The sequence below is a fragment of the Passer domesticus genome, chromosome 1 (genome assembly GCF_036417665.1).
Source record: "Passer domesticus isolate bPasDom1 chromosome 1, bPasDom1.hap1, whole genome shotgun sequence".
NCBI classification, from domain to species: Eukaryota; Metazoa; Chordata; class Aves; order Passeriformes; family Passeridae; genus Passer; species Passer domesticus.
The window spans coordinates 145,976,466-146,001,303 of record NC_087474.1 but is presented as its reverse complement, the minus strand read 5'-3'; the positions used below and the strand labels follow the sequence as shown (position 1 = coordinate 146,001,303).

Below are 24,838 nucleotides of genomic sequence, written 5' to 3'. Positions count from 1 at the left end.
AATATGAAGCAGTAACAGCAGCATATCACACTATCCCAATACTTGTGGAATGATCTCCACACACTCTTTTCTATTAAAAATTCATTATCTGTTTCATGCAGTAAAATTATTGTAGTCTGAGTGAAGTGGGGGTGGCACAATGGTGTCCTCCTCTTTGTGACCTCCCCTGGAGGACTCCAAAACATGTTCAAAAGCTTAAGTGAGGAAATGGAAGTTTACAGCATATTTGTAACACTCTCCTAGTGTTTTCAGTAATGTTAGGTCTCACTGATAAATATGCAGTCTGTGTTCTGGGTCAGAGTTCGGACCAACAGTCATACCAGCATTTTTAACCACATGGACTAAGTTATGGGAATACAGAATATTCTGCATTCAGTCAGAATTTTCAAAAGAATTATATGAGTGAATGAATTTTGTATCCCAAGTCAAATACTCATTCTTAAATATCACTGCCTATATGCTTTGCACATGCCTATATATTCTGTCTGTGCTTGCAAGCACTGTGCACCGTATCATTCACAGCATTATTTGCTGTGAAGACAGACAGAAGACCCCACTGCATTTTTTAAAGCAGAGCAATCAGTCTAGCCACAATTGGAGTGAAGTTACCTGGAAGCAAAATGTAGGAGCTATATAGCAAAATACAGCTACCTCACACAAAAGTATATGACAGTGAATGAAGAATAACAAATGCAGCTGAAAATGTAGGAGGAATTCGTAATGTAATTATCAAACTTAAATTTGATCTGCCTTGGCAAAGTGAGCAGGGAACTGTGAACACCAATAGTAACACGTTATTCTGTAGAACTATTTTGGTGTATTTCTTGGAGATTCAGAGGCAAGAGTGCCTGCTTACAGATAGTGTAACTAAGGCATCACAGCCTGTCAGGTCTGGGATACAAGTTTTCCACTAGCAGTGCTGATATTCATGTGCCTGACAGGTCAGACAGTTAAGTATCTGCCCACTTCTGATTTCAGCACATTTTAAAATTCTTGGGAGTACTTAATCATAGTGATTGACTTAATGGTCCTTGCCAAGTCACTTTCATCCTTGACTGATACCCAAATGATCAATAAGCTTGACCATGCCAAAAGTGAGAATGGAGAGAAGAGAAAAAAAAGGGTGAGAAAGAAAAAGAATGAGGAAGAAAACATAAAATACAAAGGGAGGAAGAAAACAGAGTAAAGAAGCACAAGGAAACAGAGAAAGAAGGGAAGAAGGGATGGACAGAAAGAAGAAATTCAGGGGAGAAAGGAAAAAAAGGAAGGGAGAGAGGGAAGGAAGACAGGAAGGAAAACTAAGACAGATGAAGAGGAGGACGGACACATTATGAGTATGAAACATACAGCATAATCTACAACTTGAACCCAGAATCATACAAAAAGTTATGGGATATTAGTATTGAACAACAAATCAATCACAAGAAAAATGCAACATCACAATGTTGGAGGGTGGGGGTGAGGGGCGAACTACAAAGAAATTCCAGTCCATCTCTAGCATTAATACTACCAAATGTGCCTAACATTTGCCTTAGTAGCTGAAATGCTATTTTTAAAATGCATTTAAATTGAAAACCTAAGGGCCATTGAAAATTAGCAGGAATTTCACTACCAAAAAAAAAAAAAAAAATCTTTGGTTCCTTTTTTAACTGTAAGTAATTATTTGTTCATGTTGAACATCTAACTGATGAACCAAAACTTCTCATGTTCAGAAGCAATACAAATCTTTCTGGATGTCAAACAGATGTGACTTCTAATGACATTAAAGTAAGACCCCTAAATAAGTTAGCTATGCAATGCATGAATTAGAAATAACAAGTCTGTATCTTCAGTATCTATTTCTTATCCTCCACAGCTGATAGAGTATTTACTCCAAGGGATTTTGAATTTCAGAACCAGAAAGTGTTCTTGGGGGAATAAAGGCAGAATTTTATCCTGAGGACACACTCCCCAAAATACGAATACTTGAGGTATGGCCATCTATGCTGTTCTGAAAGCACAGGTCTCCAGTTCTGAATTTCTCTTGAAAAAATGAATTATAGTTACATGCATAAATGCAAATACATATATATAGTAAAGAGAGAGATTCCATAATTAATAAATACAGTTGACAGATTTAGAACAGAGTGATTTTCACCTATTCCACTTTAGCTAAAACAAGAAACCACTTGTTTAAAAAATTTCAAAAATTTTAAATGAAATTTTGTCATAACACTGATCCTACCATGGCACTGCTCTTAACACCAACACAAGGCTCACATCACTTGTGTGATCACATTATTGTGTCACTGCAGAGGAAGCAAACAAGCCTACCAAGTTTCATTTACAGCAGTCACACTTCAGGACTTATGTGTCAGCAAGAGAAGGCTGTGGATGGTACACAGGGCTGTGAAATATATACCTTGGCTTCTCCCCAGTCAACAAACATGCATGGATCCAGTGGGACTGGTTAGTGTCAGCACTTGTAGCTGAAGTATTCTTTCCTCATGCATTAGAGCTATAGAGGCGAGTACAGCCAGCCATATGCAGAGCCACATTCACATGAATCGCTGTTGGCCTCGCTGAAAGAGGGTTTGGCTTTAAGTACAGGTGGAAGAAAGGCACATATTGCTCAGATTGTAACCAACGTGGGAGCAGAATTACAGCCATGCAAACCTCCTCTTTTACACTGGGCTTTGGAAGTAAAAGGTGAATCATTATCTTTCCAGATTTCTTCAATACTATTACCTATGGTGTTGTGGTACTATTACATATATCATGTCTATATAGAAATATGTCATCATGCAAATTCATACATGCATCTACACCTATATAAAAAGCCTCAGTTCGCATTCAAAGTTCTTAACCAGGATAGATCTTTCCAAAAATGCACTCCATGCATGAAAGACACGCCCCCACACAGTTCAACACAGGGAAATGCAAACCCCTCTGTGGACACACCTGCAAAGATCCAGGCTTTGTTACTGGCTGCCAGAATTTCCCAGCTCACACACCCATGTCTATCTCCATCGGCACTTCAGATTGTGCATTTACACAGCTCACGCATGTGTTAACATGTACATGTGCACACATGCACATCAATGCAACAACTTATACGCACACACCTGCATGAATTAACAGTTGTGCGAACAAACCCGTGTGCGCACACATGCAAGACAAAAGCACGTCAGAGGCACACATGCTGACATGTAAGAACACATTCACACAAATACATGTGCACAAACACACACATACACAGGCACCGGAAAGAATCCATGCACGCTCACACAAAACACAGAAGTGTGCACATTTCCACAAAACACGTGTGCGCACACACCCGCACTGAGCCACACGAGCACTTGCACACACACGCACACGGGGGCACACGCACAAACACACACCACACGTGTGCACACGCGCACTCACACTCAACACGTACAAACACACACAGACACTCACACGTGCGGCGCAAACACTCGCGGGCACACGCGCACCCAAACACACACTCCGCCCCAAGAGAAACCTCCCACGCACGCACTGCGGGGCCCGACTTACGCGCAGAAATGCACCCCCGCCACCCCCGCACACCTGGGACACCACCCCCGCACCCACCCACGTGCGCGCCTCCGCACCGCAGGCGGTGCCTGCCCGCCCCCTCCACAAGCTTCCCGCAGCGGAAGAACCGCGCAGCTTGCGCGGTGCTTGGGCGGGCGAGGAGAGCAGCCCCAAGCGCGGGTTCGAGTCGCCCAGGCCGGGGCAGTGCCGGTCCCGCAGCCCCCCGCTCCCCGGCCGGTTCCCCCCGCTCCCCGGCCGGTTCCCCCCGCTCCCCGGCCGGTTCCCCCCGCAGCGCCCCCGCCCCCGCGCAGCGGCGCTGCGGCCGGCAGGTGGCGCCCGCGCTCTTCCTGGCGGAGCCGCGGCCGCGCCGCCCCCGCTGCTCTCCCGGCCCGGCCCGGCCCGGCCCGGCCCGCTGGGAGCTGCCGCCCGCCCGGCCCCGGCCCCCGCCCGCCGCGGCAAGGGCCCCCCTCAGCTGCGCGCATGGGGAGCGGGGCTGTGCCCGCCGCTCCCCCGCGCCCGGCCTGTAATTAATGCCCCCGCGCAGAGCAATCAGCCCGCGCATCCCCGGGGGCCGCGCACGCTGCCGCGGGGTGTCTGCCCGAAGGCGCGGGCGGGCCGCTGTGTGCGAGCCGCTGTGGCGGTGGCAGCCCCGAGCCCCGCACGTGCGTGGTTAATAACGAGGCTGTGATTGCTGCTGCGAGCGGCGGCGGGATGGGCGAGCCCCGCCGCGCCGCCCGCCCCAGGCTCCGCCGGGCGGCGGGGGGATCCCGCCACTCCGTTATCTCCCGAGCCGTTCTCCCAGGCAGAACTGATCCTCTTGAGGGAACAGGGGGGTGGAGGGAGAGTCTCAATTGCAAATACTGTTCGGAGTTTATTGGAGAGAGCGTCTGAGCGTTGAGGTGCTCTCCCGCGGCTCCCGGTGGATGCTGCGAGGAGGCAGGATTGTGGTGGGTTTCGGCTGTGCAGGGAGTTGGGGTAGCGGGGGGGTGGGGGAGGAAAAGACACGATCGAGAGTAGCTGAGACTTTGTGCCCCCGTTGGAGAGATGGTTGAGTCCTCGTCAAGGTTGCTGTGGTATCCCAGAAACACCATTCACTCCGAGCTGTGACCGCGCACCATCAACAGCAACAACTCCGCTGCGCCTGGCCGAGGAATAGGAATTAGGAGCTCTCAAGAATAATATGAAAGGGATCTGCAGAGGGGAAATCCGTGCAAAGGAATCGAAATTAGCAGACTTTTGGGAAAGGGGATGTACTAAATGTGGCCGGCTGGACTTCATCCTGGTGAAGAAAATGGAGATTAAAAGTGGATTTACATTTTGGAACCTCATCTTTTTATTGATGGTTTCGTATGTGAAAGGTAGGGTAGTATTTGAGTGGTATATTTTTAGGGGTCCATTTGCTTTTTGTCAGGGCGTTGCAAGCTCTCGCCTTGTATCAAGGTGTATTTCAAAATATATTTATCTCCTATTTTATATTTTTGCCCTTGGTACTTTGCAATGGAAATATATAGACGATCGCTAAGGCGGGGAGGAAAGAAGGAGTTGATTCAGAGCTCTCTTCGGAGATAGGAAATGTATTTGCTTGCCAGAGCTGGCGTTCAATGCAGTGACTGAGCCGGGGCTCAATAAATATTCTTGCAGTATGCTCAAAAGGAGACGTGAGTTGGTTCATATAGCCTCTAACTAGTGTATATTCAAACAAATCCCACTGGTTCACTTTTTTAAGGTGACGATCATGTGAGTGCGGGGTGTGTGGGGGGATTACCTACAATTCTGGTTTTCGGTCGAGCAGCGGGATCTTTGCGGGAATGCCTGTATCGATGCACTTATTAGTTTAACCCGTTGCGTGGGGAAAGTTACGGAGGAGCCCAGCGTATGCGTAGCCGTCTCTCAGCCCGAAATGCGCTTCACGCTCAGCTGTCTGTACGGATGCAGGGCTCCCAGGCTGCCGGGAAGGTGCGTTAGTAATTCAGCCTTGGTCTGTCGCTGGGTGCAAAGACCGACACCTTTTCTATTCCCTCCCTTGGTCCCTTTTCTCTGATGTGTGTGAGGGAGTTTGGGTGGTGGTTTTTGTCTCTATTTTTTTTTTTTTTTTTCCCGAGGCAGAGGGCTATTTTGGTTTCTTCTTGCTTCTGTGTTCATGAAAGGAGGGCAAAAAGGAAATGTCTAGTTAGCGGCATAAATATCTTCACTAAGTCTGTGCTTGCAGGCAGTTAAGGGAAATGCTACACACAGAGAAAAGAAGAAATATGTGGCTTGAATAATGTGCACCTGCAGAATTACACAGGCATCGCTAAACAGTGAAGTGCCGATCCCATCACGCGTGCCTTCAGTAAAAGGATCTATTCTGCTGCTCCCCACAGTCGGCTGCCTACCCGAAATAATCTCCCCTTGTTTGTGGCCAGTGATTAATATCCGATTAATCACCCTTTTATCCCCCTCCTCATCCTCATCCCTCCTCCCCGCCACACTCATACACTCCCAGAATATTTAGTAGACATTATCGATCCTCTCTGAGTTTTTAGACTTGGTTATCGCCTACAGAGGTTGCCTGCACGGGTGGGAAGGAGGTGTCTTGTGGGGGTGGCATTCAAAGGCGTGCCTTCCTGAGCTGGCGCTGGCTTGGATGAAACAGTTTATTGTAGAGCTTTGCAGCTGCTTTTCCCCCACATTTGCATCGCGTTGAAAAAGACAATTCGCGTTTCACGGGGAGGGTCTGGAGGGCTTTTACCTCATCCCGCGTTATCCTGACGCGGGCTATCCAAGGGGCTTGCCTGCGACGTTTATGCTCATTGTAATTAAAGGCAGCCTTTCTCTGTTTGCATCTATTGAAGGGAGCCGCTCCCGGCGCTCTGCCCCGCTCTGGAGACGGTTTGCTGTCAGCACCGACCCGTGCCTTTGGGGGCATTTCTTTTCCCTGGGTCAGCCTTCTGCCATTAGCGCGTTCTCGGTGCCGGGTGCCAGGGCTGGCCAGCGCCGGGCTGGATGCCGGCCCGGCGCGCCGTGCGCTGCGCGGGGCCCCGCGGGCGCGGAGCGGCGGCGAGCGGGGGCTCCGGGGCGGCTCCGAGGCGCTGCGTGGTGAGCGCGAGTCGCGGGGCGGCAGCATCCGACCGAGGGACGCAGCCGAGCGGCTTCCCCGGCACCTGTTGAGAGCCGCCGTTTGCCCTTGGGGGTGGGGTAAGGAAAAAACGCCGGGCACAGAGGGCAAAAGCTGCGATGAAGCACCAGAAACAGCCCAAGAAACAGGGAAAAAATGGGCTGTGCAAAACTGGCCGTTTCTCCTTCTTCCCGTTGTTAGGGCCTATTCTTCCCCGGTACCGACCCTGGCAGTTTCCATAGACTTCCTTTCGAATGGGGTGGTTCACCCAGAAACTGCCGACCCAAGAGGTGAGATTTTACATTCTGGATATGGATTCCTTTAGGCAGCCAAGCCTTACAGATCTGGCTTACACTCACTGCAGCACTGCATCTATTCTGGACATTTATATTCATTCTCCCTCCACTCCTGTGAATGAAAGCATTTTACTTCGATATACATTCCCATTGTGTCAACACAGCTCCTGCCCGAAGAAAGCAGAGGCAAAGGATGAGTGAATACCTGCCCATATATAAAATTCCAGATGTTGGGAGCAAGATGACTCCCCAGATCCTACATCTGCTCTACCATTGCTTTGCAAGGCCTTTTTACCACACCCCATCTCAGCAAGCTCTAGCCCATACCCTTCCTTGTTTAAACGCTTCTACTGAACAGTCCAGCACCACATCATAACACCCAAACTGTTGCTATCATTCCTGTCATCCCAACTATTTCCACAGCTTTGCTTGATATCTGCCTGTCAGGCTTTTCCAATTTTTGTCATTGTCCGGTCATCGTTTCCCCAGTCTTGATCCACAGCTCTCCCATCATTACAGATGTCAAACTATCCCAGGATGCTTAAGGAGCCATGTTCACATCTGGATAATCAGGCTTTCCTTGGATATATTAATATGGACAAAACAAATCCTTCCCATTTATCTATAAATTCATGACTCTTTGGAACCTTCAACAATACTTGAATGGGGTTAGAAAAGGGAGAATAAAGCAGGAAAAGGTGGAAGAAAGTAAATTGTCAGAACTGATGAGGAAGGAGTGATAGGAAGAGCTAAGTAAAGAGGAATTGTTCCTTTCTTCAATTAAAATCTTGCTTATACAATATCCCATTTATGCCATGGAACCATGTCCAACAAAAGCTTGCTTCAATAGGCATGGTGTAAAAAAGCAAAGAAATGTCACCTGTGAAAACTGAGTGGCATGAAAGGCATTAAAACAAACAAACATATCTATGATTCGGCCTTTAAGAAAGGCCGAGCAGAGTGATTCCTAATAAGTTACAGGGAGTGATGAATCCGGTGCTCTTTCCTTTAGATGAAAGAGGCACCCAGGAAAGCTCCCTCCCTTCACACCATGGAAGAAATGACAAGCACCATTGAGGCAAGGGAGATAGAAACCAAGTTTAGAGGAGTAAGGAATGGAAAACTCCACTGTCCAACTCCCTTACAGAAATTGGGGAAGAGGGCATAAAAAAGTGGGAAAAAAATTAGGCAGCATCAGTGAGCTTTGCCTCCTAGGATTTAGGAGAGAGAGGACTTGCACGCCTTTGGTTTGGCACCTCCTTCCAAGCAAAAAGAAAAAAAAAAAAAAAAAAAAAAGCTTGCCATTGCTACTCGAAGCAAATCTGAGAGAAAATCAAGCAAAATTGCTAAATTCTGCAAGATTCCTCCATGTCTTCTATTTGGCTGTCTCTCCAAGAGAGAGAGTACCAAGGTCGACTTTTGTCTGCCTGGCTAAAATGAAGCTTTGCCGCTGCTGTTGTTCCTCTGTTCCCCTCTTGCAGTTGTGACAAGCGGAACAAGGGCAGCTTTTAAAATGAAAGGGAGATGAAGCACTGAGATTTTAAACGGCTCATTGACAAGAGAAGTGATGAGAAAATGAAAAGCATTTCCATTTCCAGTGATGGGTACCTGGCATGTGGGAGTATTTAGCAGGGACAAAGCGTGCCCTGCTTCTTTTAACCACCTCTGCAATCTCCCTTTTCCCTCATTCCAACCTCAATCCCGCTCCCTTCATGCTCTGCCCCTCCCCACCACTTCCTTCCCAGTCACTTGATTTATGGAGTAACTGACGATGGATATGGGATTACTGGCGGATGGCTTTCCCCAGTGGGGCACGGGTGAGCGCAGCGAGATGCTGGCTCTGTCCCCGAGGCGGGAATGGTCGGGAGAGTAGCAGCAGGTTCAGGTTTCCTCATATCCAGATGGTCGATGCCGGTGCTGCATCTTTGTGTGCATATGTGTGTGTGTGTTGTGTTTGCTCGTATGTACTCATGCAGGGAGGCAGGGGCACATTGATTGGAGCAGGGACAGCGTCGTCCTTCCTTTCCAACTCCTCCACACCCGCTCACCTTCTCTAGGGAGCGATTTGCAGTAAGCTCCCGCAGGTGACACAGGGCTGGCTGCGCTCAGCGGGCTGGGCACCGCGACTTGCCGTATTTTCAAGCTACGCAGTTCTTCAGGGTTGCAAGCAAAGTTACCCTTTCTCACCCCGCCTTTCTCAGGACTAAAACACGGCATGTCTGTGCCCCCGCTTAGCGCTCGCCTCCTCCGCCTCCCCTCCTGCAGGGCAGCAGTGAAGAAGCACACAACCCCTCCCAGCAGCGCCAGCAGGGACTGTTTCTCCTTTTCCTGCCGTTGCTCGCAAAGGGCACAGGAGAGCCTCACCTTCGCTTTCCTGTTTTTCCTTGTGAGAGGCAGCAGTCTCGAGGCGGAGCTGGCTCCGAGCGGAGCCGGCTCGGGGGGCGCCGCGGGTGAGGTGTCCGCACCTCCGGGCACTCCGTCTGACGGAACTCCGTCCTTTGGCTTTGCTCACTTGATCTCGGTCACTCCTGCACGTCTTCGGCTGACAAGTCTAAGGCAGCTCTAGGGTGTTCGGCTGGTTGGTTTTTTCGGCTGACACGAAGAAATAGCCCCTCGGTGCCTGAACACAGCCCGCCCGTTCCTCTGCAAGAGCCTAAGCACTTCAGGCAGCCATCCGGGATGGAGAGGGATAGGCTATACCTTCAACTCCATTATCAGCATCTCAATTTGCAAGCACCCCGTGCATGAGACCTAAAGAATTATCTGGATGTGCTTCAAAATTCCTCCTTTTCCAAGATTCCTGTGCAGAAACAAAGCAGAAACTTGTAGCCTACCGGTGTTTTTTTGCTTGTTTTTTTTTGTGTTTGGGGCGGGGCGGGGTGAGGGGGAAGGATGCTTTTGAGCAACAAGTCTAGCAGGATAATTGCCCATCTAGCTTAGTGCCCTTTATCTCCAGCCATCACAATTAGCAGCAGGCTAGTGAAAGACTGGAGAAACACAGCAAAGTGGAGTGACTAGCACGTCCAGGATTTCAGCAGCCAACAGCTTTGGATCTCCTAAGATACAGGCTGCTTTTGAAACATCACATTTGGAAAAGCATGGACTGGCCTGTGTTCCTCTCATTTGTCCGTTGTTTTTCATTCTGCTGCCTTTTCCCCTTGCTTTGCCCTGCCTTGCCTTGCCTTCCTTCCCTGTTCCATACCATGGCATTCATATAAATCCTGCATTCTTTTTGCTCTTCATCTGGCTGAAAGCACTGGCTTGTATGAACATTTGTGATAAAACTGGTTGTCATTGATGTGATGTGAAGGTCTACCCACAAACTCTGAGGTTTGAAACCATTGAATGCACATGAATCGAGTAACAAGAAAGAAAATCACATAGTTGTTCAGAGAAATTTGAAAAAGTTTTAAAATATCCCATGGGGATGGTTCAATTTGCCTGATTGTAACAACTTTTCAGAGAAAATGTTCTGAAGAATAAGACAGCCTTGTGTTGTAGATTTTTTTAAAAAAAAAAAATACTGTCTTAGACATTGTCTGATTTTCAGAGGTATTGAGCATTTACAATTTCAGGTGGCTCTCATAAGAGTCTGGGGGACGTGTTAGCACCTCTGAAGCAAGGCCAAGTGAGTCCAGCATTATGATACTGAGACACAGAGAAACAGTATAAGTAAAAAAAAAAAAAAAAATGTATAAAATTTTAATTCTACAGAATCTGATAAATTGGGATGGTAGGAATAAGGAAGGCTTTATGATCTGTTGTAAAATTAGTTGTTGGTTTGGGTTTTTTTCCCACTTATGGAAAACTTCAGTCTTAATTCCATGGGGTTGTGATATCTCAGCTTCAACTGCTTGCTGATGCAGATCATTCAGCTTGTGTTTCTGACCATAATGGTTAAGGTTGGAAGGACAGAACAAAGCCTTTGAGGGAAATTAACTTACCAGTTACTACAAAGCAATTTCCAGGAAAGAGGAGTCAGAAAAGAACAGACAGCTTGGTCTAAGCTGTTGTTTTTTTCCTGAAACCCCTGTATTTTTAAGACAGTTTTTACTATGCGAGGTATTTGAAGAAGCACTTTTTAAGTCACAGATCAGAGATACATCTGATAAAAGCAATTATTGCAAGGCTAGAAACCTTACTTCATAATTTTGTTTATGTAATTTCCATGCTAGAGTTTATTGCAAAAATCCAGAACTTTTACAAGATTTAGACACATGCCTTTTAATCAACTTTACAGAAGAATGTTTCCTTGTCAGTGAAATGGTGCAATTTCTTTACAAAAAAAGGAGAACATTTGTCTTTGTCTAAAATTCAAGGGACGATATTTGGCAATTATCTTAGTCTTGAATAGAGCAGAGTGTGATATGTAATGCACCTGTTTTAACGCTCCTTAAAAAAAACCAAAACAACAAACTACTAGTAGAAAATGTTGAAGGTCTCCGTCCCAGCAACCAGCTTATTTTCTAGGAAGTAGAATGGAGAAGGATATTGGACTATAAGGAGGATTATTTAAAATACACATATTCTCATAGACACACCATTTACATTTGTACTTGTTTACATTCAGTTGTTTACCTTTCCTGGGCAGATTTACAATCATTGTTGCATTGCTTTGTTCTCAGAGAACGTGTAAGATTTAGTATGGCTTCGTCATTTCAGCATTACAGATGCTGAGTACTGTCGTAAATGTCAAAGATGGAAATAGTGGGAATTCATCATGTCCTTCCCAGGGTCTGAAATCTTAGTTGGGTAAGTTTATAGATTTAGGAATAGTGTTACTCATAAAGGGTGAGCCCCGGGGTATTGATAAATGGCAGACAAGGGATTCCAGCAGGGCTGCTGCTCTTACAGAACTCTTGTTGAAAAACAAGATGGGATGCAGCCAGCACAGACATAGAGAGATGGACTGCCCATTTTCCCTTGGATTCTACAAAATGCTTCATAGCGTCGGGTGTCATATTTGCATTGTATCATAGAAATAAGGAAAGTAACTGTGAGTAACTTAACCATAGAAGCATTCCTGGGGTGATGAATTCTCATCCCCCAAGGCTGTAAATAGCACAGACTGTCTTTGCAATAGAACTGAAAGAATTTGGAGGCTTGAGGCAGAAATGACTGAGTTGATTACTTGGATTGTACTGCTATTGAATTACTATTTCTGACCTTGAATTCTATTCTGTTTCCCCTATTTACATATCTTATTAGCCTTATGCATGTAACTTGTTTGATTTAATTATCATGGAATATGTATACATATATGTTTACACATGCAAATATAATATGCATGTGTAGAAATTATATCCACATATTTGATTATGTTATGAAGAATTTCAACAGAGTGTATTGTTACCTTACAAAGCCACAGGTAACAACTCTAAACTTATGTGCTTCCTAAGTTATCTATTACTTCTTAATTTATTGTGTATTCCCAATCTCAGAAGGAAGTTGCATTATAATACATCATTGATTTCACTAACAAAAGAAGAGTGATAGTAGTGATAGCTAGGAGCACTTGTTAGGAGGAAAGGTTGATGAAAAGAAAAAACACTAGTTACTAAAACCAGTAATTAAAAACTTAAATTAAGAATTGACTGTCATATTTATTCCTAGTGATTTAAGGTTTGGGTTTTTTTTATATAAATATTTTTTTTTCTATAAACTGTTTTTAGTAGATTGAAAACCTCTAATCACCTTTCAAGTATACAAAAAATGAGCATTTCTCTGCTATTTTCTGGTTTATTTTAATACTGGTATTGTCATTTGAAGAGACTGACATATCCCAGAGGCGGCTGTATTTCAGTTGCAGTTAAAATGAACCTTCTGCCATCATTATCTCCTTAGAGCTGTTTTCAAACCCAGCAAGCGGATACCTGCAAGTGTAGTTTGGAGTCCTTAGTGAAAATGAACCACATAAATGCAAAGTACACATATTCTTATTGAACATAGTGTTGAGATGGAACTACTTAAATTACAAAACCTTTCCTCCACTATTTAATCTGACCCAGAACGAAAACTTCACAGTCTACTATGGTTACATTTCTTGGTTGCTGTGCAGTTTTTCTGGGAACTGAAGCTTAGTCTAATTAAAAGTATTCTTTTAAAAGCCTATACTAAAAGTTGCATTTTTGCTTCTTTGTATGAGCTTTGATCCTAAGGTAAATAGAAGTTATAAAACAGGATGTAAAAAGAACCTCTAAACTGTCATTTGAGCCCACTGAAGGCAAAAGCAGAATCCAGAATAATATCTCTGAGAGTAGATTTTCCTGTTTCTTTTTGTACTGAGTTTTGAATTGCAATTCTCTGTACATATATTTTGTTTGACTCATAAATATTAATTATAAAAGAAGTAATATATTTCACAATATATGCTAGATATTTTAATTAGAATTGGTCTTTGGAAAACTCTTCTTGCATTGTAAACCTAAGGATTACACAAGTAGATTGTTTATGATTAAGGGAAAATATATATTTGGATGCAGTAGGAAAATGCTCTTTCCACATTTCATTGGTGGTCACATCAGTTCTCAGGATGAGTCCACTGCATTCAGTGTAATGATAGTATTCTAATACAATGTCAGGTGTAGTTCTTAGAACCCCAGAATTGTCCTTTTTGTCAGGACATATAGTGAATTACAGCAATGTTTTAACCTAGTTTCAAGATTTCATATTATTTTTTTTTCCGTTTTCCAGTAAAGCATTTTGGAATTTGCACAATGCTGCTAATGGCTGCAGAGGAACTAGGAGGACTTAGGAAAATAGACAGCAGTTTAAAATGCTTCAAATTTAATTACAAATGCAATTTGGTTTTGCTTGTATCAGGTTATCATATATTCCAGTGTGAAGTTACATTTGAAAATGCTGAATTAGCTAGTAAAACCAAAGCACAAAAATCTGAAAGTTTCCATGTTAGTTTTATTGCATTTTTTTTCTAACACCTGCTTTGCACTTGCCACTGCCTTAGTTTAAAGACATCTAACATGCTGAGTCAAAAATCAAAAGAACTGAAATAAAGTGGAAAACAAAAGTACAAATCCTGACTTTTGGGAAGCCTATGTGGTGAAACAAAGATTGGGGAAAGAAAAGAGTAGGTCTTTGGCCACCTGACATAATCATGACCATTGCCTTTGTGGTAATAGATGCTTTTTTCTTGCATCTCCAGGGGCATGCAGGAGCACAGACACATCAGCTGGTAGCATCTGTAACTGTGCCCTCTGTCAGGAGGAATTCTGCCTAATCCATGACTGTGCTCTCATCTTCTGTGATTTCCCTTGAATGCGTCTGTGCTGACACTTCAGTTATATGACTCCTGCTGACTTCAGCAGTGCTTGTTGGATAGCATGGCAGAATTGGGTGGGTTGGCAAGGACCTCAAAGACCACTGAGTCCAACTGTTAACCCAGCAGTGCTGAGTGATGAGTTCTGTGCATGACATGGCAGTTTTAATGGCCACAAGAGAAGAAATACGTATATTGAATAACTCATAATAAAAGGGCAATCTTTGCATCAATTAGTGCTCACAAGAGTTCTCACCTGATTAGAGAGTTTTTATTGGTATAATATACTGAAGTAAATTTGCATTTGCATTGTCAGCAGTGTAAAGTTGCACCAATCAACCATATAACACACAGTCTTTTTGAAAAGGTACTGACAAACTTCTGATTTTCAAATATTTATCTGATATAGAAATGAGCAACAGAATCATGTTTAATATAGAACAAGTTCAATGGCACTGCCGACCCCTGCATGCCTACCTCCATAACTTTTCTAGGGATATATTTCAAAATTCCTAAATCTTTCTAGTACTACAACTGCAGTCCATTGAAACATGTATGAGTTTCTACACTATTTTCAGCTACTTTTAAATTAGACTACCCATAAAAAACCCCCACCATTCTCCTAAGCTGTAGCCATATATTTTTACTACACTCAAATCTAGCTCATCAACTAGCTCCTGTAATTTTTCTGAATTTATTCAGCCTCCTCTGCACTTCTGGGCTCCCTTCCCAAATTCTCTTCCCACTCCACAAGTACTGCTGGAGAAGTCCCAATAACATAAAGCCTGCAGAAAAATATAGAAAGTTCTCTTCAATTTCCATGTAATTTGTAAAGTCCTTTTTTGGCCCAAAGTAATAGTCGTGTAAGGGTAATATGCTAGGAAATTAAATATCCTCCCAGCCTTGGAGTCATAGATTAGACTTACTAACTTTTTCAGGAAGTTCTTTGGATTTTATATAATCTCCAAGAAAGCAAGATTGGAGGAGTGGTTTTTCAGTTATATTTCTTTTCATTCTTCAGTATATTGTGCCTGTTTACCTGATTATTGTTTGGTAACCAAAATAATACCTATTCACCCCAAAGAAGAAAACTTTAAAGCACATTATGAAATAAATTCCCAAATTTGATAGTGAGTTATTCTTACACTCACTTGTGTATAAATGAACAGTATAGTATCAGATAGATAAAATGGAAACAATTGATATATTTTGGAAATCCAAGAGACATCTTTTTGGTTTTCCAAGCTCTAATGTGTACAGTTAAACTGTCCATGTGACATGGTAAGAGAAATTTTACAGATCTATTACTACTGTTAATCCTTTACTAACATCATCGTTTTGGGATGAGCACAACTGACTTGTTGGGACTCTGGATTCTACATAATATTGTAGAATAATGAAATAATTAAATAGAAAAGGAAAAAAAAATCACATGCAGTAAAACAGGGCTAAATTTGTAGGGATGCTGCTACACACTTGTTCCCATTGACTTTGTGTACCCCAATGAAGTCAGAAGAGTTTGCTGTGTATCTGACTTGTGAAAGGTACTGTTCCAAATTGCTCCCTTTGGGGCCTCCTGTATTTGTCCCCTCTTTGAAATCCATCGACAGCTGAGTTAGCACAAATCTAAGAGTCAGAGTGTGCCACAGATACCAGATTAGGAGAGAATCTGCTCATCAGAACCACTGTAATTATTAAGGAAACACGAATTACCTCTTGGAATTTACAATAAATCTGAGGTAACTATAGGGAAAATGGATAGTTTATTTTAGAATATTGTATGCAATACAGTGAACATTGAATCATCACTTCTGAAAACATAACTGCATTACAATGTTGAGGTGTTTTCTGAAGAAAATTTTCTTCATTCTTACAAGTTTTAATATTTTGCATTATTAAGCTAGTAGACAGTGTCCTGTAGGTAAACATCCTCTAGCCAAACTGATATGGATATATTTATTTGATCATCTGTTTCTCCTCATCTGCTTTCTCCATGCTTCATGTGTACAAAATTTATTTCCACTATCTCTTTTGTATCACACCTTTTTTGTGCTTTTAATTCAGATTGCTCTGGGCAAGGTTTCTATTCTTTGTTTGGCACACTAGGATGATTGTGCACTTTTTAGAAGGTGTATCTTTGATTTTTCCTATTTTACCATCTGTTATCAGTATTAAAAATATGTCCATTATCTATTTGAATGTTCGTATTTTACAATCTTAGTGTCTTTTTTTTTTCTATGTGACAATACTATTTTTTTATTTCTTTTCTATTGATGGCTCAATTAATGTTCATAACGGTGTTTCTATTTCACCTTGCTTGGTGGCTCTAAGTCTTCCCATTCAAAGCTTCTTACTTCTCAAGTGAGAAGTGTACTTTTGAAAAGAGTGATCATCCATTCAATTATAACCTTATTGAAATATTTACCAGTAGATTATTTTAGAGCTTGTCCCCACTGAACTGAAGATTTGTCATTGACTTTTAGCAGAACAGAGCAGATTGATGCTAAAAAGCAAAATACTAATTTCAATACAGAGGAGTTTATTTAGGATGTGACAGCTGTACAAAACTGTTTGTTTGGGGCTGAACTGGTGAAACTGAAAAGCTGTAACAGTTGAACTCCACTAGATTCTTTTTGCCAGTACTCTAAAATGGTATTAGAGCTAGGTGGGTAAATCATTAACACTCTCAAAAACCTTACAGGCTTTGGTCCATTTCTGTTCACTGTCTTATGAGAGTAATTAAGTGGATCAACAAAAATAATGTTTCAGACTACAAGATTAATATCAGGTTTAATTATTGTTTTCAAATCCTATTTTAATTCATCATTCATTTATGAAGATGGCAGGAGTAAGGCTACAATTCGAGATGACCAAAAATCTAAAATTATTTTTAAAGTTTAAAGTAAATAATATCAAAATTTTAGAAGACAATGAGTCAACAGTTTATTAACCAATCTCTTTTTCTTTTTTTTTAAACTGATTTGGTCTAGAATTTGGCAGAAACACATGAGGAGCCCTGAGAGTTTAAAGTTTCTGGCTGATCTCTAAATCTAAAACAGCTGAGCAGATTTAAATATTTTGTGTAAACAAATTTGCATCCAGGCTGCTAATCTGCATGCCAGCTTTCAGCTTGACATTTTCTGAAATGATGGAAAAATGCTAAGCCCTTAATACTAAATGGAGTTCATAATGGAAATGCTGACAGACCCTTAATTACCTGTATTGTGATTCTGCTGAAAGCTTCTTTATCTGTCTAATCTGTCACAATGCAGTTAAATATATAAATTCTTGAAAGGAGGAAAAAAGGAAATTTATGTTGGAAATACTAAACTGTAGCAATGCTATATTGTCTTCCAGACATCCACTTATGGAGGCAGCAGTGACAAAAAAATTATTTGAAGAAAAATATAGCATTATCTGTACAAATGTAAAAGCAGCCAGAGATGCTTAAAAGTTTAATTTAACCTCCAATTTTCAATCTTTTTGAGTCACCTTTCTGGCAAAGTATGATTAAACAGATACAATCAACCATTTTTAATATGATGAGGTATTATCATAGAAGAAATTTCTTATTGACTTGACAAGGCAAAAAACCAAAAACATATCCAAATTATCATTCCACTGCCCTAATACTGTGTACTTATGCTTAACTCTTCTTCACTGAGTGGAGGAGGAAGCAGAGGATAATATGTGAGAAAGGCCATTGTCTGGACTCTAATTTACAAATTCTGTAATGCAGAAACTCCACTGTCTGCCAACTTTAGAATAGAGTCTTTAAGATTCTCTGGAAGATATTTTTTTCAATTTTTTTTCAATTTTATTCCCACCATGAAAATTTTCCTCAGTTCATCCATGCTATAACTACCTGAAAAACTAGACAGTATTTGATCTGCAGAGATTGCTTAGGGTGGGTGACTCAGACATCCCATCCTTGCTCCAGCTCCACACAATCTCTGCCCCAGCCAGGGCACACAGCTGTGCCTGTAGAACAGCTTTCACACATGACAGTGGTCCTTCAAGGAAACACAATATCCTCTAGCATTTTTGCCTTTGTGGTTTGCTGGGCAAATGAAATCTATTTCTCCAAGGTTCCCACAGCAATAAATGACAAAGCTCAAAGAAAATATCCTGAATGAAAATGAGAAACATACCGTTCTGATACTTCTTTCCAGACTGCCACTTTCTCCAAAAAGTCATCTAGAATTTTAGTTTTTCCTTATGAAGAAATTACTTCAGTTCCAAGGTCAGCTATTTGCCCATCTTTGTATCTTCTTTAATATAATTCTGTTTTTCTTGACATAAGGAGATTAGAACTCCAGGCAGTGCTCAAGATAGGTGTGCACCACCTTTTTCTGTAAGGGATAGATTTCACTTTCTTATTCTTACTCTTCCCGTTTGTTGATATGCCATGGAACATGAAGTCCATAATTTCAAAGAAATTTCAGTGATGTGTCTGAGGTCAAAACTCCAAATTCATCGTCATACAGGTATAATTTAGTTATATTTTTCTATATGAATATTAATCTCTAAAACTTGCCTACTTCTGTGCTTGCACACCTGTGGATTTTGTGAGGACATTCTGGAGTACCTTGACATTGGTATATCATTTGATTATCCAAAAGATCTCAATATCTCCAGTCCAGCAAATTTCACTACATACTCCTTACTCTGTTGAGGATAGAAATGTGAGGAAAACTGATCCCATCTCTAATCTGAAAGCGGCAACTCCACTTCTGATTCACCATGTAAGCCAGTGATCATCACCTATTCTGTGTCTTATATTTTAACACCTTTAAGTTCATAAAAGGATCTTTCCATCTGTCCTGTGGTAAACTATTTTTAATAGTTTTTGGTGGTGAGCCTTGTCAAGAGATTTTTGCATGTTCACAGTGACTAAACTTAAAAAGATTAGTTTTTCTGATTAATGGGCCTATATCCAGAATTCCCTTCTCCGGTGTGACAGCTTTAACCAAAGACCAAAAACCACAGGAGAAGAGCTACCCAAATATGTTGTCTTCTCTACTACCTAGAAGAACCATAAATATTTTCTGAATCAGGGCACTTTTCATAGTATTTTTGAGGTACCATGAGACTGTTTAGTATTTTAAATCTGACTTAAAATATATATTACTGGAGTTGCAGGAAATAGTGCTGTTTCTGTTGGAAGCATTTTCTAGAATTTGAGCTAAATTACTATTCCTAGCAAAATGTTAGAGACACTGAGCTCTTGCAGTTGTCATGTTTCAGATGAGATGTTGCTGGCATGTCTGGTCCTGAAAGATTGCATGGTATTTTTCAGAGAAGATTGTTATTAGCCTTCATCTGCTGGCTGAATTCCAATTTGGATAATTACAGTCTGCTATCTAAATTCTCTAAGCAGAGTGTGTTAAATAACCTTCTACACTTCCTTTTCTAATCTTCTGAGGGGCATTTCTGAGAATTATTAAATAATAGATCTATTTAATCTAAAAGGCAGCTGCTTCTAAATGCAAGGGGAAAGTAACTGTTTTAGAAGGTGTGACTACTCAGTGCTCAGTGATAAATTACACAGTGGCACTGCTGTAGGAAATGCTCCTTAGCACTATACAAGAAAATAAGGAAAGTGCCTCCTTAACAAGATTGCTGTAATTTAATTAAGAGTTCATGGAAACATTTTAGATAAACAATACAATATGCTCTTCCAAGACGAGAAGTACTAGCCTGGGGAAATCTACATAGAAAGTTTTGGAAAAGTTACAAGTTATTGAAGGTTGAAATAAAGATTTCTTATTCAAGATGAAGGATTAATACACACAGCTGTACTACACAGGAGAATATAGAAAAGTGCAAAGCTGTGCAAAGCTTTGAACTTCCTCAGATATGAAAAAAAATCAAAGGGAGAAAATGGGTCAGTTGGACCAGTCATGAAGTCAAGTCCCAGATTTGAAATAAATGGATGAAAATGAAACATTGCAGATATAGTCGAGTACAACATTTTGCTGATTACATACTCGTTCAGCTGTTTGTTTCAATGTGAGAAAGGAAGGGAAAGGAATTCAGTATTGATCACAATTGCTTGATATGTTTTCAAGTATGTGTAAGTATTGGACTAGTTTAGGGATAATTTGTTAAGCATCAGCTTGTTGGTCCATCAGAAGTGGTGTTTGCTTCTCCCTCTTGGCCTGTTGGTAAGCAGCAGCATTCTGCAAAGTAAGAAAGAGATAGGAAGCAAAGAGATGCCACAGAAATGTCTTGACTCAAAAGGTGTTCTCATATTCACTGTCTCCATCTTTCCTTGGGGCCTGTTGACACAGATGTGTTAAACTACAAGAAACCCTCTCCTGTACAATTTCTTACAAACTTACCTTCCACAGAATGCCTTCTATCAATATTTTTACTCTCCATGAAGAAAAGACAATGGTGTCAACATTTTTGCTCATGATTGTTCTACCCTGCATTTTGAAAACTCTGTACAGGTTCATGGTAAAACTTTTTTAGGGGGTTTTATGTAGAACAATACAACCACATAATAATTCCATGACTTCTGGTACTGTTTGGCTTTATTGCAGTTCAAGAAAAAAAAATCATACCCACTCATGTGCTTAAACTACGTCTAAGATCAGCCCAATCTCTTTTAAAAAGCACAATAACAAGATCATTTTATGTAATGCTGTGTGCAAATTGGGTATTCGCTGGGTTGATGCGTGTCTGGATAGAATGGAAGCAGAGCTTGTTTATAGCCCTTTGAGAAACCATTTAAGTCTGGTTCTAAGAAAACTGTGTTATTATTGTGCAGGTGGTTGAGTTTATTGCAATCCTGAAGATTAAGGATATCTCCATTTCTCTGATGTTACAGAAACACAGAGAACTTTTTGGCCTAATTGTCACTATGACTTACTGTTGACAAAAACCGCATTAGCTGCTGTTTTGGAGCCTCCTCAGTACAGAAATTTCATTAGCTTAGTTTCTTGTATGAATTCAAAATTAGTAAATATGAGTGTAATACAATATGCACAGTTCCAAACCAAGTACAGCATTCTTAAGATAATGATCAAGAGAAAAATAGAATGAGCTTATTTCTCTGTTAAATAGCTTCATTATCTGTTTGTTAGTGAAACTCCAGGTACTTTGGTGTGCAATTTAACACTACATTGCCAGAAAGATTCAGTATATATATTGCAGTTTGAGATGCACTTTGAAGTCTCTGTTCTTTATAGTTGTGTAAGAAATTGGCTTCAAGGGAATTGCTACTATCTTTTGCTAGAGAAAAACTAAAAATAAAATCTTGAAGTTAGTGGGTCAAATATCATCTGCTTTAATTACTTTAAACAGATGAAAACCATGAATAATTATTCATAAAAGCCTTTTTGTATGCTTTTTCAAGGGGCATTATTGCAAGATTTTTTTCAGTTACATAAATAGCAAAGTGAAAAAGAGCAAGTAATATCACCTCATATCTGCACATTAAGAAACAGCAATAAATGCTTTGTTTTTTAAGTGCTCTGAGAAGTTGCTTGGGTCCAAATCCAGCGCAGACAGCACAAAAAAATTCTGATGTTTGAGTTCAAACTTGATTGAAGGATTAATTTCCAATCTTCTAATTATTTCTTAATTTTTATCATTGGGTTTCACTAATGCATGCTGTTAAGAGGGCAACTGGGTATTAGTTTGTAGGAATTAGATTTTCAGTAGGAGAAGAAAACATACTTGTTTTCTGATAAACTTTCAGACAATGCTTGATTTCTACCAAAGGAAACAGTGCAACATTTTCAAAATTCACAGAGTAAGAGTTCATTCACACATGAAAGCTTTTTCCTCATGATTACCCCACTTTCATAAGTGTATTACATTTCAATTTGCATTTATATGTGTATTATTTCTGATTTTGTGCTCACTAACATACCATGTTTTTGCATCTAAAATCAAACATTTTCCTGCTGACTAGTGGAGTAAATATTCTTATATAAAATGCTGAAACATATAAAAAATCAAAGCCATGGTCAAACAACCATGGCTATTTAGCCCCATGCATTGCTCAGTTTCCCACCCTTCTGAGCTTGCTGGCTATTTGTATCAGCTTCTGAAAATTTGTTCATGTCCATTCTCGCAATTCGGGGTATACCACAGTATAAAATAACTTACACAGTTACAAGTGCTGAAAGAATTTACTTCCTACAGTCCATCAGCACATTTCAGTTAAGAGGCAGCAGGTTTTTGAATTGCTGTTACACAACTACAAAATAGACATATGAGAGTGTTTCCTCTTGCACTTGCTTATGGCTGTGGACTCAGAATAATGCACCTTTCTTTTTTTTTTTTTTAATATATTTCTGTCAATTCCTAAAAAAAGAGTTTGAATTTCAGAAAATGGAAGAAAAAAGGGAGAATTTCTCAAGTGCATCTCATTCTACATTTCAAAGACTAAAATAAAAAATTGAGAAAAGAAGTCATATATTTGCAAAAATAATAAGCAAAAGTAATTAATGCTTGTTTCTGCACTTAATAAGAATGCACTGTACATTGCTAGTTAACTGCAAATAAATTACAAATTATGGTTTTTCCTTTGATATATTATTTTTCCTTCCCAAGACAATTCAACACCTGTTTATCAAAACTGCTTAGACAACCTCACCAAAATTAATTTTTTGTTGCTGCTTGCGTTATAAACATTGTGGCAGGTTTTCAGTTGATTGGTTTGTTGGTTGTTCTGCTCTTATTTGAGAAGTGGTCTAGGGGTTCTTTTTTGTCTCATCATTACAAGATTTCACAAACTTTCCCTGTTGGGAGTGAGAACTAAGGAAAAAAAGAGCCAAACAATCCTTGTGAGAGCATTCAGGGCAACATGTTCTGGCCTGACTCCACAGATGCTCATCTACAGAGACAGTTAAAGGACAATTTAAATTTCAGTTTGTTGTGCAATTTGTGGTCCTTTGCATTAAAAATTGCCACTTCCATGTAAGCATTACCTCAATAGGAAGCCATACAATTATTTTAGGTACCTTCTTATTGTTTTCTCTGCCCAGATGGGAGGTTTATCTGCCTGTGTCAGATAAACCTGCCAGTGAGGCAGCCTAGCTGCTCACCTGTACAAAGCAAGCAGATCTGCAGGGAGCACTGGATGCTCCTCCACAGAGCACAAAGCAGCCACGCAGAGTTTTTGGCTTTCTGTGCTAACTAGGCCGTTATCCAATGTATTATAATAATTTCACACCACATTATACTGTGAGTCTTAAATGATTGAATGTCTCCTTTGAACATTCAAAGGTTCCCTACTCTACTAGCTCACTGTTATCGCTTCCTACATTGCCTCGTGGCAAATTAGTTGAATATACTGTAAGAAAAGGGAGATCATCAGTATCTTATTTGCATACAAACACCATATTATTTTCAAATTATCTTCTTTAAGGTTCTCATTTTCCTAGGATGTTTTCTTCTGCTTGTATGAAGTTTGCTCATTCTATATGCATTCTTCTATTAGTGTTTTGTTGCATAACATTCCCTTTCCACCTTTATTCTCTCCCTGGATATAAGTGCTAAATTACACAATGGTAAGAACATCAGCAGTACTTCTACAATTAAGCTTTACCAATTTATACCAAGCTAGTCAGAAAAGTTAAGACAAAAATGATACAAAATTAAAAAATAAAATCAATTCTTCACTTTCTCACTGCATAAGAAATGCTTGGATGGCTTGAATATTCCTATCATTATCACTTTGCCTAAAACTTACAGAAAATTTCTCAGGCTCATAATGCCTTAGGCAGCAACCTCTATGCTTTCCCCTCCCACAGAAAAGAAGAAAAGACTTGCTCACCCTACAGTCTTCATGGGTGTCTTTGGGTCATGCCAGTAGTTGTATTGTTTTTGTGTTGTATGAAACACTTGTACTTTGAGGGACACATACTTTGAGGGATAAGGGAAGGGGAGGTGATTTTTCTGGGAGGAACCTGCTGAAAACAAGTTAATCTATGTACAGTTACCAGTGCTTTCACTGCTGACAATGTCTGAACTGCAGACATGCTGAGATGTAATGGGGAATCACAGCTTCAGGGAGCCATCTGTGGATCTCAATGCAAAATCATTCAACCCAGCTAAGTTAAAGCAGAAACAGATCTATTTGAATTTTTTTTTTTCTTCAGCTGGGAAAAGACTTTCTAAGGAAGATTACAGGAGAACTGATAGATTTAAACTCTACTTTATTTCTTCTTTGTCTTGACCAAACTCCTTTATGCAATGATCTGGTTTTCATTCAGTACATAATAATAACATTGTACCTCTCATTGAGAAAATGTTAATGTGATTCCTAAGAGACATTTTCATTGCAGCTTTTAAAAAATAGAGAAATATGTAATTATACCATTCCTTAACTTTTAAATTCTGGAATTCACTACCTGAAAAATATCTCAGGTATTATTAGTATTGCTAAAGGGAAGTGTCAGAACCTTACTGTGTTAGGACTGAGAAAAAGCTAAAATGATCTTTGAAGCAGAATTCTGTCCATTGCTTCCTATCTCCACATGACAGATTAGCAAGGACCTCAAGCATGTACAGAATGAAATTAAATACTTATTTAATGACATTGTTATTTGCCTCATATTCACTTTAAAGTGACAAAAAATATAATTAAATAAAAGATTCCATGACAAGTATTTTTAA

The 24,838-nt window shown here is 40.7% G+C and overlaps 1 protein-coding gene and 1 long non-coding RNA gene across 8 annotated transcripts in view; one reads left to right on the top strand and one right to left on the bottom strand.

The window, feature by feature from the left end:
* LOC135283918 (uncharacterized) overlaps positions 1-3,529 on the bottom strand; it is a 40,957-nt gene extending 37,428 nt beyond the window's left edge. For all 4 annotated transcript variants that reach the window (XR_010349521.1, XR_010349510.1, XR_010349518.1 and 1 more), the window contains exon 1: positions 2,941-3,529. This is a non-coding gene — a long non-coding RNA (uncharacterized LOC135283918). The remainder of the gene's footprint in view (positions 1-2,940) is intronic.
* A 476-nt stretch (positions 3,530-4,005) lies between these two features.
* CSMD3 (CUB and Sushi multiple domains 3) overlaps positions 4,006-24,838 on the top strand; it is a 589,442-nt gene continuing 568,609 nt past the window's right edge. For 2 of the 4 annotated variants that reach the window (XM_064395032.1, XM_064395025.1), the window contains exon 1: positions 4,006-4,892. In XM_064395032.1, the coding sequence (XP_064251102.1) occupies positions 4,715-4,892 (178 nt within the window). In that variant the 5' untranslated portion in view covers positions 4,006-4,714. The remainder of the gene's footprint in view (positions 4,893-24,838) is intronic. The other 2 variants (XM_064395049.1, XM_064395041.1) reach the window with 1 other exon arrangement.